The sequence below is a fragment of the Empidonax traillii genome, unplaced genomic scaffold, assembly GCF_003031625.1.
Source record: "Empidonax traillii isolate 1590-97213 ecotype Southwest subspecies unplaced genomic scaffold, ASM303162v1 scaffold135:size1941959, whole genome shotgun sequence".
In the NCBI taxonomy this organism is placed as follows: domain Eukaryota; kingdom Metazoa; phylum Chordata; class Aves; order Passeriformes; family Tyrannidae; genus Empidonax; species Empidonax traillii.
This window is the reverse complement of record NW_020955328.1, coordinates 479,127-491,671: the sequence shown is the minus strand read 5'-3', so window position 1 is coordinate 491,671 and position 12,545 is coordinate 479,127. Positions and strand designations below refer to the sequence as shown.

Below are 12,545 nucleotides of genomic sequence, written 5' to 3'. Positions count from 1 at the left end.
GTGCACTGCTGCGAATCCCCGGAGCGATCACTCTCAGCTTTCCTGAGGCAGGGGAGGTGGGTACCTGGAAAGCCAAGGCACTGGATAGTTCTGGAAACGTTTGTTCTGCTACTCGGGTCTTGCAGCTGGTGTGTGCTTTGGTTTGATTTTTTTCTCTGTGATTTGGCCTTAATTGTCTGAAATACTGCTTAGAGATGGGTCAGTGACCTGAACTGGAACGTGCCCATCTTCATCAGTGGAAGAGCATGGATGTGCCCTTGGGCTTGATGTGGGGAGAACATGAAAGGGCACTCCCACCAGCTGAGGTCTGTGCAAGCAGCTTGCATGGTGGTACTCATCAGTGGGAACAGGCCCAGGATGGACAGTGGGAGGAGATGCACTCGCATTTGAGAAAAACAACTGAATTCGGGCTCTGCCAGAGCCAGTGTGTGCATGATCCATCCTGGCTGGGGTGACAGGGTGGCTGGCGCAGGCAGTTTTTGAGGAGAGGGGTAGAAGAAAGGCCTCGTGTCTGCAAGCAGTCAGCTTGTCACAGGGAGCCTGAGGGAGGTTCAGGTGTGAGTTGCCAAGAGCAATCTGGGCAGTTGAAGAATCTTCCCCCCTTAGCTTGGTGAGTTGTTGCTCATGCAGTGCGACAGCAGCTCTGTAGGTGTGTGAGGTTGTTTTCATGTTTCCAGTCCCGATAATACTCTGATGGACATGAAAACATTCTTCAGCAGACAGGGCTGAATATGAAATGACACATGTAGGGGTGTGGGGCATTGGTGGGTGTGATGTGGTTGGGTGACTGCCTGGGCTAGACCTGAGTGAGGTGGGCTACACACACCTAGTATGAACTAGGAGCAAAGGTGCTTGGCAAACATCTGCCCACCTCTGGTCCAGCTGTGGCCCAGGGTTCATTTGAGCCAGTTTTTACATTTGTTTAAGAACTTGTGAACAGAGCAATGAGAACATCGACCCCAAAAGAGGTAAAGAGAGGTACAGACAGATGTTGGTAAGTGCAGTTATTTACCAGCCTGCACCACTCTCCGAGCTGCTTGGCCCTGGAGCATCAGTAGCCAGGACTTGTGTCCAGCTTCATTTTGCATGGCCACAACATCCCCAGAGCCCCCCTGTCCCTGCTCCCCCTTCTTCCCTAGAGCAAGAAAGAGGGAGGAGTGACTTCTCCCCATGAACACAGATGGATTCTGACAGCAGAGGGCAGGTCCTGCCCCTATGGGCTGGAGGTGCTGGGGCTGCGACTCAGGTACTGGTTTACAGGTTTTATAGCCTCCAGCTCACCTGGACCTGTTCTCTCCCTCACTTCTGCTCAAGGGAAACAGGAGTTCTGGCTCCAGTGCTGGTACCAATACCTTGCACCAAATTGAAAAGAAACAATAAAGTACCTACTACAGTTTAAAAAGCTTTTAATGGACTGAAAGACACTAGTAAAAGAAAAATCTTGTAGGAAAGATGCACTGTAGTCATTTATTGATTGCTTTCCAGGAAATTCAGAATTTTTCTAATAGGAGCAAGTTCATTTGCAGTGAAGACTCTGCTTTGTTGCCTCCAACACCTCAGAGGCTGCTCCATTCTCCCCCCCCCCCCATGAATTACAAATACCTGTAAGGTCGGGCAGGAAACCGAGGGTACAGAGCACAGGGACAGCACTTGGCTCCACAGGTCAGTAAAAAGCAGCGCGGATTAGCACGGGGCACGATCCAGGACAGACAATGCGAGGGAGGGAGAGGCTGGGCACCAGCAGCGTGGGGCTGCGGCGGGCCCGCCCTTGTTCTGCAGCTTCATCTGCTTGGAAAACAGGACATTCAACTGTCGGCATCCCAGGGCCTGCAGCGGCCACAGGCTTCTTGCTTGGGGACAGTGACAACCCCACGGGATGCGTGTGTGTGAGGGGAGGGGAGAGGAAGATGTCTTTAGTGGCACCTTGCCCTTCAGTACTATCCATTGCCAGCAATGGGAGCTCCTGGTGCCAGTCCCAAAACCAGTGTGCAAAAAACTCCACAGAAGGAGGTGTTTGCCAGAGGTTTCAGTGCTGGGGGAACTTCAGGTTTTATTTAAGTCCCCTCCCTTAAGCCTGGTACTTTCTGGTGGTTACGCCATCAGGCTCAGGGCCCTCAGCTCTGTCACAGATGTTGCTGCAAATGAGACCAGGTCTGACTATTCCTCCCCTCTCCCCCACCTCATAATAGAGCCATGATTCCCTCCTCACTCCCCTTAGCTCAGCCCTCATCTGCTGCATTCCCACCTCTCTGAGGCACTGGGGTTTCCACTGCAATGGAATTTTGTGCGCTTTTTTAAACATCAAGCCCTCACTCTTTGGATACAGTATCCCAAGTTACTCAGCGGCAATTAGAGCAGAGGTGGAACGGTGAATATCATATATATATATATATCTATATATATCTATGTATATATCTATATCTTTACCTTGAAAATTAGAATGTGAATGTTACAAAATCCCACTGAATTGCTAAACTGCCAACCAAATGTAGAAAAAATGGTTAAAGGAATCCCATGGCTATATCCTGATGTAGAAAATGCTGTACATTCCCCACTTCCACACGTCACAGGCTTCAGTCATCTGAGTGACACAAATATGGCTGTTCTTAGCACAGACTGGGATAGTGACTGGTGAGGGGGGTGGGGAATCAATCTTTTGGCTTGGAATCCACGTTTTACAAGAACGCGGAGCAATAATGGGGCTGGTTCTGTACTGGTTTAGCAAAGCAGTGTCCTTAGTCAACATAAAAATGACCTGAGAAATGTTACATCCCTCCAGACAGTTCATTTGGAATCCATATGTACAAAGTAGAAATAACTGCTGCGCACACACACAACACGGACACACACATGGCAGGAGGGCCCCGCGCACGCCAGGACGGGTCTGTGCTGCCTCCGGCCACTTCCCCTCGCGTGGCAGACACAAGCTGGGGCAGACAGATTACATTGCTCAGATTAGTTCTTTGCATTGTGTATTAATTGTACCAGTGCAATAACATTGTCAAAAAGGAGGAGCTGCTCCAGGGACAGCTGAAGCCCCGGGCCAGATTCAGAAAAGGGTGGTTTAAACTTTTTTTTTTTTTTCCAAGCGAGGTACATGTTAAGCAGAGCTCTGTGTTAAGGGGATGGCAGCAGAAGGCATGCTTGGCTCAGCCTCTTTCTCCTCCACAGCTTTATCCTCTGCTTCCAGCTGTTCCCCACTTTTCATGCTTTCCTGAAGCTGCTGGCGTCGCTGCACCTCGGCTTTAAGGTTCTCCAAGTCTTTTTGGCTGAAGGAGAAAGCAAGAAGGGGAGCAGACATTAGACTGGCCTTAGAAATGGTGAAGCACAGGGACTAGGTCATGTTCAACAAGGAGGGAATACTCCTTTGCACCTGCCCTCCTCCACAGCTCAGCCACACCTGAGCACTGTCTGGGTTTGAACCAAGAGGCAGCAGGATGTACCCCATCAGTGGGGCTTGGGGTTCATCTCAGTGATGGCCAGGCAGCCTCCTGCCTCTGCATTTTTACCATCAGTGATTATTTACAGCCTTAGAATAACACAGTCTCAGCTCAGGTCATCTATTTCCACCACCACCCCAATCAAATTTTTAACTAGAAGTCTACGAGACAATTTAGAATAATTAAAAAAAAATAAGAGTCCTGCTATTAAGTGTTTTGATGATGCTAATCAGGGCCTGCATTGTGATCTTGGCTAGAATAAATCCTGTGAAGCTGGTGTCTGCTCTCTCATGAACAAAGACAATACAAAAAGATTACTTGCTTTCTAACGGTACAACCCAGAAGAATCACTTTACCTTAGTGGAATGAAGAGAATTCCATTGATAATGTTGAGCTGCTCCAGGACACTGGCCATACTGGGAGCTGTGAACTACACCACAAGAGAAAAGAAGTTTTAGGAAATCCAGGAAGGACTCTGAGCAAGTCCAGACACCATTAACTAACAGCTGAGAAAAACCTCAGGCTCATGTGACACCCAAATAGCTGCAAAGTGGCATCATTTATGTTATCTACATCTTCACATCAGTAAGCTGAATAGGAGGATCTAGAGCTCCCCACCAGTCCCTGCAGGAACCTCCTGCTGAACCCTGTGTGACTTCAGTTAAATACAGAGACACTTCCAAAGTGTGTTGGGGTTCTCTACCCTCCTTCAAGTACTGCAACAAGGGTAGAACCTTTAGTGTTGTTTTTATGGGCTTGGGCCTCTGCTGGCCCCCATTCCCCCATTCCCTGGACTTGACTCTTTACTCAGTTCGAGGTCCTTGTGCTCCCTTCGCTGCCATGAACCCCTCAGGTCTGTTCCAGTTCTCCCCAGGAAGAGAACCGACCCACAGAGCACTGTGCCACTCTGCCCTTCCGGCAGGAGGGAGGATCTGTAGCTGGGACCTTCTTTCCCAACCTGCTGGAGTACAGCCTAGCAGGGAGGGTGCCCACTGCACTGGTCACCTATTCCAGGGCTGGGGTAGGAGCAGCAGGATTTGACCCAGGAGGGCCAGTCACTTCTGCTCCATGTCAGGCAAGGCAGCCCCCGCAGCACCTCCACCCCCACGCTCCCTGCCCAGCCCCTCCAACCACAACATCCCTGGAAGGAGAACAAAGCGCCTGGTGAAGGATGACAGCATTTGTTAACATGAGGAAACTGAAGTACTTCTGCATTGAGCAACCTGCCCCCAGGCAGTGAGTCAGCAGCGGGACAGGGTTGTGCAGAGGTGTGCCAGGCTCTCGCCCCAGAGCTGTCCCTGCATCCCCACCACTTCCTGGGGCACCCTGTGATGCCATCACCTGCGTCCGACTGCCCAAGCTCAGGAGAAAGAGCCAGAGCTCAGGAACTTGCTCTCAGAGGGGACAGATGCTCCATCCACACTGGTGATACCACACTGTGTCTGAGCTCCTGCCCAGGAGGGATCCCCAGGAGGGATCTAACCTGGCACAGCCACTGCACGCTCCTGACACTCTGTCCCCCTCACAAGCAGCTGGACACAAATCCCTGCTGGCACAGCCCACTGCCCACTGCTCCCAGGGTACCTTCAGTGGCATGATGTTGGCATTGGAGCCGTTCTTGTAGATCTCGTTCATTGTGCGCTGCAGAGCGACCGCTTGCTGCGTCAGGTATTTCAAGTACTCAGAGCTCTCTTTGGTCTTTTCATGGTGTTCACCGAGCTGACAGAAAAGGGGGAAAGAACCAGTTCAACATGACAAATGAGAGCAGGACCCAACCCATGGTACAATCCTGGGTGCTGCCAGCTCAGCATCCCCACAGAAACTCAGTGGAACAAGATTTCACCTGTCTTGGCATTCAAAAATCAACCAAACAGTTCTGGGAGCCTTATTATCGACATTCCACACTTCCATCAAGGGGAAAACATTGGCTGGGTGAGCGGCATTCCCAGCATGGAGCTGTGCTTCCAGGAGCAGTATTCCAGCATTCCCCACACCGGGCTGTGCCTTCAGCCAGCTGAGCAGCGCTGAGTCACCACCTGCAGCTCCAGACGTGCTCAGACAGCCCTGGGCTGGGGCAGGAGTTTCGCTGAGCAGCAGTTGGGCTGTGAGTGGGAGCAGGCACTGCCCATGAGACAGCTCCACTACCAAACCAGTTTGGAGCTGGTATTTTAAAAGACTGGTGGTGCAAAACATGAGAAGAACAGGCCAATTCTTTCCAAGCCCCACCAGAACATTGGGCTGTGCCATGATAGAAGTGTCTGTCCACTGACAGGTACAGCACAGATGCACTTGCAGGAAGCTGAGCAAAGATTCCTGGCATAGCAGCAGGCAGTTACTGCACAGGACAGCAGGTCTGCCCCCACCCTACAGGGATTCCTACATATAGTTCTGAGCAGATGCCAGGGAAAGGCCTCCCTGAGGCCCACCTGGGCACTGGTTTGCAGTGGAACTGCTCAATTCTGGCCCTGCCGTGACAGGACTCAAGTGCACGGTGTGGCTGCTTGTCACCTGGTTCTTGTAGATGGTGTAGCCTTCCTTCTCGTGCTGCAGAGCCGACCGGAATTCCGCTTTGCTCTCATACACTCGGGCAACCAAGTGGTGGCTGAGGGAAGGAAAAGGGTTTAGAGGCACTTCCACAAAGGAGAAACATTTCTGTGCTGCAGCAAGCACGACTGTAACATCACAGTGTTTGGGCTAGAAGTCTTAACACAAGTGTAAAAAGAGACTGAATGTAGTGCTCTGGAAGGTACTTCTCCCCACCCCAGCTAGGGATTCATATGCTACACTCATTTGGGTTGGATTTTCCTTGGAATGCTGAGGAGTGACCTGCAGAGGTAAAGACTGTCATCTTGACAGATTTTTTTGGCAAACAGTATCACAGCAGATGCCACAATTAACCTGAAGAACAAGGGATCTCCATCTTTCAAAACTACAAACTTGGATGCTGCACCATGACCTTGGCACTGGGATGAGACTGAATCTCCAATTGACAGGATCAGACCCTCCCACATGAGCACTCGGTGACAGCAGTGACCCAGCCCAGCACCCCACCCTGCCTCACCTTAGTGCAACCTTCAGAGACTTGGAGCCATGATACTTGGAGCTGATGGCCAATGCGTTCTCCAGGAACCGGAGGGACAGGTCATATTCCATGACCCCATGGAGCACCAGGCCGATGTTGTTCTGCACAGAGGAGCCAAGCAGGCATTGGGAAAGGCACATTCACTCGACAGTTCCTGCTCTCTGAACAGCAGGACCACCCAGGTATGTCCCTGCCAGAAAGGCTACAGCCCCCAGCAACGTCCCTACAGCACTAACACGTGACAGGGACCATCCATCCCCATGGGAACTCAACCCAAGCAAGCCAGGCCCAAAGGAGGTAAGGAACCCTCCAGTTTATGCCAGGGCAACAAGAACATACTAAATTAAGGAATTTTCCCAAGGATTACAGGTGCTGAAACCCCCATCTGCAGTATCCCAGCACAGAGCTCCAGCAACAGAAGCTAAAGGGCCTAACTCCTTTTTTCCTTCATCTGATGGAACCAACTGGTAACAACCCAGGGAGGAAAAGCACTGCCTGAATGTTTGTTTTGAACAGTCATCTTAAAGGGCATCTTAAACACCAAGAGGTTTCTTAGAGATTAGGAACTTGAAGACTATTAACAGATTACTTACATCCAAGAGTGCCATTTCTGGGTGATCCTCCCCAAATACCAACAGCATGAGGTAGCGTGCACGGTACAGCAGGTTCAGCGCTGTTGAGAGTTGGCTGTTTGCAAAGCAGTACAGAGCCAGGTGCATCTAGGACAAGAAAAGGGATCCAGCATTACTGTAAAGGAACCTAATGTCTCCTTTCCTCAGCTGCACATGAATAAAAAGACATCAGCCAGTTCAAAAAGTCCAGGTCTGCTGGCTGACCCACAGCCTCACTGAGGTGTCACAGAGGACACAGCACCGAGGAAGTTGTCTGTTGAGTGTTTTATCTCAATTTCTATTAACACCCCTTGCGGAATATTTCCAGCCTGACCTGTGTGTATGTGATATTCTGACTGTGCTTTGGGGGGATTCTTTTTCTTGACATAAGCCCAGAGCCAAAGCAGCAGAATTAATGAATCTAAATAAAGATTCAGCAGAAAAACACTAAACCCCCAGGTTCAGCAGGACAATTACTGAGCATACAGAATATTTATAATGCACACACTCAGCTATTCAGCTTTCAGGATCCTAAGAGAAGAAGGAAGTGGAGGGCTCTGGGAAGAACACTGCAGAAGGGAGGAGAACTGCAGGTGTTTTCCAGCTGCAGACACGAGGCTCACAGACTGCAGCCAGAGCCCTGAGGTACTGCTGCCCCCCCCAGCTCCCCATACTCACGTATTCTTGAATGGTGTTGGGGTGTTCGATGCCCAGGACCCTCTCGCTCATTAGCACCGCTTTCTGCTGATTGCTTAAGGCCTGAACAGAACAGAACCCAGAGCAGGTCACACTGTGCCAGGAGCCTGAACAAGCATAAGGAAGGAATGAGAGGACTGAGGAGACCCCCTGGGAGCCCCTGCTTACCTCTGAATAATCTCCCATGATATAGTTGAGCCGAGCTAGCAGCCTCAGGCAGGCACAGATTTCTACATGCATAGCACCATACACATTGTTGAACAGGTTTAAGGCTTCGTTGATGAGCTCACAGCCCTCCTTTAAGAAACCTGAAAGAAGGTGTATCCACATAGATATGTATGTTAAATAACCCCCAACGCTGCTGGAGAGCTGCTGCCCGTGAAGTGAGAACAGCAGTGGGATACACAGCCCTAGGTCACTGCCTGTGCAAGGACCAGAACCTGGGAGAAGGAGATCACTGCCCTGACCCATCCTTGCTCACTGCTGGGGGCTTTACAGCAAGAGCCTTTCAGATGGTCTTGGAGACCAGGATTCTCTACCAAACCGGGGTGGGCAGGGGTGTACTGGTGGCCACGCCTCACAAATCCTGCTCCTCCCATTATCAGCGGCTGCCCCGAGAGGCAGAGATACCCAGGGTGTGTCTGTACCTTGCTGAACCTTTGCTTGCCCGCTCTGGAAGAAGTGGAAAGCATCGGAAGCTTTGGGGTTTACGTGTTTCACTACGGGGAAGATGTTGAGAATATCCTCTTCTGTGAAGGTGGGCTTGTGCCTGTTGTCGAAGTTGTACTCCTTCAGCAGGATCTGGAGCAATCAAAAAGAGGGGAGAGCACGGTCACCACTTCCATAGGTACTTGGCAAGAAAAGGAAGAAATTCTGTGTGTGGATTCACAGGCAACACATCTCCAGTACCATGAGCTAGGACAGAGCTCTCAAAGGTGGCCAGATGTAGGTGTGGACCACTGCGTGGGCACAGCAAAATGGCACCGCAGTAGCAGTGCCCACAGAGGAGTGAAAAAGCAGTCCTGTGGGGAAGGAAACCCTTGTTCTCCAAACAAGGCCCCAAAGTCCTGCTCTGCCCAGGAGAAGAGCTGCCTCTCTGGGGATATGTGGAACCTGTGTGTGCATGAACTGAAGCTGAGCCAGCCAGAGCAAGCTACAGCAATTGTACTGAGGCTGGCTCTTCTCCCAAGGGAGATGCCAGCAACCTTACCCTAACAGGGAACTGGATTAGAAATCTCTTTCCCAGGGCTGGGACCTGTATTCTACCACAAACATCACAAAGACCTTTCAGGGCTCACACTGTGCCTGCAAGCACAGTCACATTTACTCTTCGTGTTACTCATTACAGAACATGATGGGAAGGGAGAGGGGATGTGGATCTTACCTGGACCCCAGTTTTGAGGGAGATTTCACGGAGTAGGGTGATTTTCTGTAGATTATACACTTCAGCTGCTTGGTCAGCATTCTCACTGCAGAAAGCACGTACAAGCTTCAGCTTTTGGGTGAGTTTCTGCTCAAGCACATCCCTCCACCATGGGTACCTGTGGCACAGGTCCCTCTACAGCCAGGTGCTAACTGAAACCAATGACTAACACTGCAGAACTTGCCCACGGTATCTGAAAGCCTACAGAGCACAGCAGTGCTTTTACCAAAATCCTCCACATGTTCTCCTCAGAGCTCACTGCAGCGTTTGGGCTGAATGCCTTCAGCTCTTCGTGAGGAGTGAGCAGTCCCTGACATGAAGGGATGATCCTTATCTGACTATCCAAAGTTGGTTTATCCAACTAACTATGGTTTTCCTCTGGGTCCACTTAGCTGGTGCTTCTAGTTTAACCCTCACAATTGCAGCAGCCTTGTTCCCCACCTCTGCTCAGGTATAGGAGCAGCTGTCCTTGTTCTTGGAACAGAAGCTCCCTTCAGCCTAAACTATCACTGATATAGACGAATATCTTTTGACTATACCTCTTCAGCTTCTCGCCTTCTGCTCCCCTCTGCACCCTCAGAAAAGTTTTCCCTTCCTCCTCTGTTTTTCCTGGCTGCCTTTGCCTCCTAAGTTTAATCTCATTCCACATTTCACTTACACTTGCCCCTCCTGCTCTTTGCCCAATTTCTTTCCATTAAAAATCCATAAAAGTCTCTCAAGGGTACAAATTTTATTCAAATAGAAAACAAGTCAGAGAGGGAAGTCCTGTTAAAGAACAAGAGCTACAGGTGTTTGGTGAGTCCAGGCACAAGCCAGGGTCACTGCTCTGCTTACCATTCAAGACTGAAATCAAAGTAGTTCTTTGCTTCTGAACAAATATTCTTCCATAGCTCCTGAGGGGTCATGCTGGCCCATGCGGTGTTATCAGCATTTCCAAGGTTCCTGTTTTTCCTTTTCTTATTCTTTTTCTTGGAGACCAGCTCATCAGCTGGAAGATGGGCAATGGGATTTGGGAAGGAGCTCAGAAAGCAATTGAGGAAGTGGCTGATGGCGGCGGATAAACCTGACAGCTCCACACCCTACAGTGAGACACCAGAGTCAGTCATGGCAGATACTGCTCCGACCCCCAGCCTCACACACATCCACTCCTACCAGAAACAGGGAGATCTTCCAGGACAGGGAGAGTAAGGCAATATTTGCAAGTGGAACTAGCACAGACAGAATTAGGTAGATGTAAGAGTAACTCTATGCCTACACACACAAACATGTAGTTCCATTTCGAACTGCTACCTGGGACAGAAAGAGCAGAGAATGTAAAGAAGACTTGGCACTGGAACCAAGCCAGGGGTATTGCTGTACTGTGTGTGGACAAGGACAAGATATGCAGTGTTCAGCCAAGTAAAAAGGCTTCTTAGAAGGGCAAAAGCAACACTGTTTAAGAGGAAAAGGTATTACAAGGAAAACAAGCTGTGATTTCACTTTTAAAAGCCTCCAACATAATGACTGAGGGTCTGGGGAGGAAAAGCATGAATGATTACTCTCTGGGAAAACTTCCTTCAAGTGAGAACTTGATTTCTCTTAGACACAAGCCTGTACCTATTTCAGTGCTAATGAGCTTGTACTTCCCGTTGCCACACAACCTCCAGGAACTGCCTAATGAGAGGAGAGCCCCAAACAGCTCTGTTTGTGGAAAAAAGTAATTAGAGAGGACACAGAAGCCAAGAGGTCAGACTGCAGGTCATACCTGGAGGTACGTCTTGAAGATGTGTTTGGCTGATCGAGTTATCAATTCACTGATTCCAATTTTCTACCCAAAGGAATAAAGAACAGACCAAGTCAGTTGGCAAGAACATGAAAAAACACACTGGGCTTTTGAAATGGCCTTTTATCAAGATCTGCAGAAGACACACTATTCTCCCTGCAGCACAGAAGTGTTTGGCATCTGACAGCCCTTCTGGACCCAGTGAGGAGCCCCTGGCACCTCCGTGCCCACAAGCCATGCTCAGCACAGCTCCAGCAGTGCTGCCAGGGGCTGCCACAGCCCAGCCCTCGCCTGTTCCCAGGCAGCCATGCTCACAGCACTTCACAGTTTGATCCAAAGCTGGATGGATCTTAGAGGCTTAAAAAAAACATATGGCTTAAAATCCAGCTGTTACCCACTATTACACTTGGGAATCCCTGAAGCACCCAGAGAAGCCGAGCCTTATACTCCCTCACATTATGGAAGCCATTAAGGATTTGGGAACAAAACTCCCCATCCACCACTTACAGGTTCTTCTCCCTCCTCCCCTGATTTTGAAGCTGTTTATTTTAGCGAAAACAACTGGGCAAGTGGGGATCTCCTCAGGGCAAACAACACCAGAGGATGTTTGAACCGAGTCCCATGTTAGGCCTGATGCTTACAAAGATGTGATCCAGCTGTGCCCGGCCAGGGGTCTTGGTGATGAAGCTGATCACTTTGCCCAGGTAACGCATGTTGATGCCCCTCTGGTGCATGGCCTCAGCCAAGGTCGCTCCATCCATCGGGAGCACTGTGTGATCCAGGCAGTCCTTGACCTGCAGGGTATGTACAGACTTTGGTTGCTGAGGGCAAACGTGAAGGGAAGAATTTCAATTTAAAAAGAATTAAAAAACAAACAAACTAAGGAGCAGGACCGGGGTTGCACAGTGTCACTGCACACACCTCATTACCTGGGTCACCCCAAAGGCTGACACTGATCCCAAGCAAGGCTCTTTTGGTGGGTAGAGTGCTGTAACACCAGAGACCACAATGGAGTGTGGGCAGTGGGACACTCACAGCAGCCAGCCCAGTCTGGGCAAGCTCCTTGGGGCCAGTTCTACTCTTCTGTCTTGGTGGGGAAGGAGCAGCACTACACACTCACGACAGGCAGAGGCAAAACAACTCCTACGTGTGGAACTAGCAGGCTGACCCTTCTTTAGGGCCTCACAGTCACCAAGTAAAAACTTTTCCAATTAAATGCGTATGTGGAGCTGTGCATTCACAGCTGATAAGGAGAAATGGCACTTACGTTTTAAGCTGTGTTGCAGTGCTGATAAACAGTCTAATTCACATCACGGGGTAACACCAGTTCCTCTCTGATATGCAGAGGACTACCTACTACAACAGCTGATCTGCAGCCTCCCCTCACACAGCTGTGCAGTGCTGTGAGTTTATATACTGGAATGTCAACTACCTTGTAATCAACAATCACCAAGCCCTTTTCTGATTCTCTCACTCTCTTTTTTATTTAAAGACTGAATAGGCAATTCTAAAGATTATGCTGACTACAGAA

General features: G+C 49.9%; 1 protein-coding gene across 2 annotated transcripts in view; it reads right to left on the bottom strand.

Annotated features, from left to right (window-relative positions):
* Positions 1-1,439: 1,439 nt before the first annotated feature.
* The window catches only part of CLUH (clustered mitochondria homolog), a 32,745-nt gene continuing 21,639 nt past the window's right edge, over positions 1,440-12,545 (bottom strand). Inside the window, exons 14-26 of one of the 2 annotated variants that reach the window (XM_027883846.1) lie at positions 11,656-11,808; positions 10,997-11,059; positions 10,087-10,331; positions 9,214-9,298; positions 8,477-8,630; positions 7,998-8,137; positions 7,812-7,892; positions 7,116-7,241; positions 6,502-6,623; positions 5,949-6,042; positions 5,025-5,159; positions 3,797-3,870; positions 1,440-3,269 (exon numbers count right to left, since the gene is read on the bottom strand). In XM_027883846.1, coding sequence (XP_027739647.1) covers positions 3,101-3,269; positions 3,797-3,870; positions 5,025-5,159; positions 5,949-6,042; positions 6,502-6,623; positions 7,116-7,241; positions 7,812-7,892; positions 7,998-8,137; positions 8,477-8,630; positions 9,214-9,298; positions 10,087-10,331; positions 10,997-11,059; positions 11,656-11,808 — 1,641 coding nt within the window. In that variant the 3' untranslated portion in view covers positions 1,440-3,100. The remainder of the gene's footprint in view (positions 3,270-3,796; positions 3,871-5,024; positions 5,160-5,948; positions 6,043-6,501; positions 6,624-7,115; positions 7,242-7,811; positions 7,893-7,997; positions 8,138-8,476; positions 8,631-9,213; positions 9,299-10,086; positions 10,332-10,996; positions 11,060-11,655; positions 11,809-12,545) is intronic. The other variant, XM_027883848.1, reaches the window with a different exon arrangement.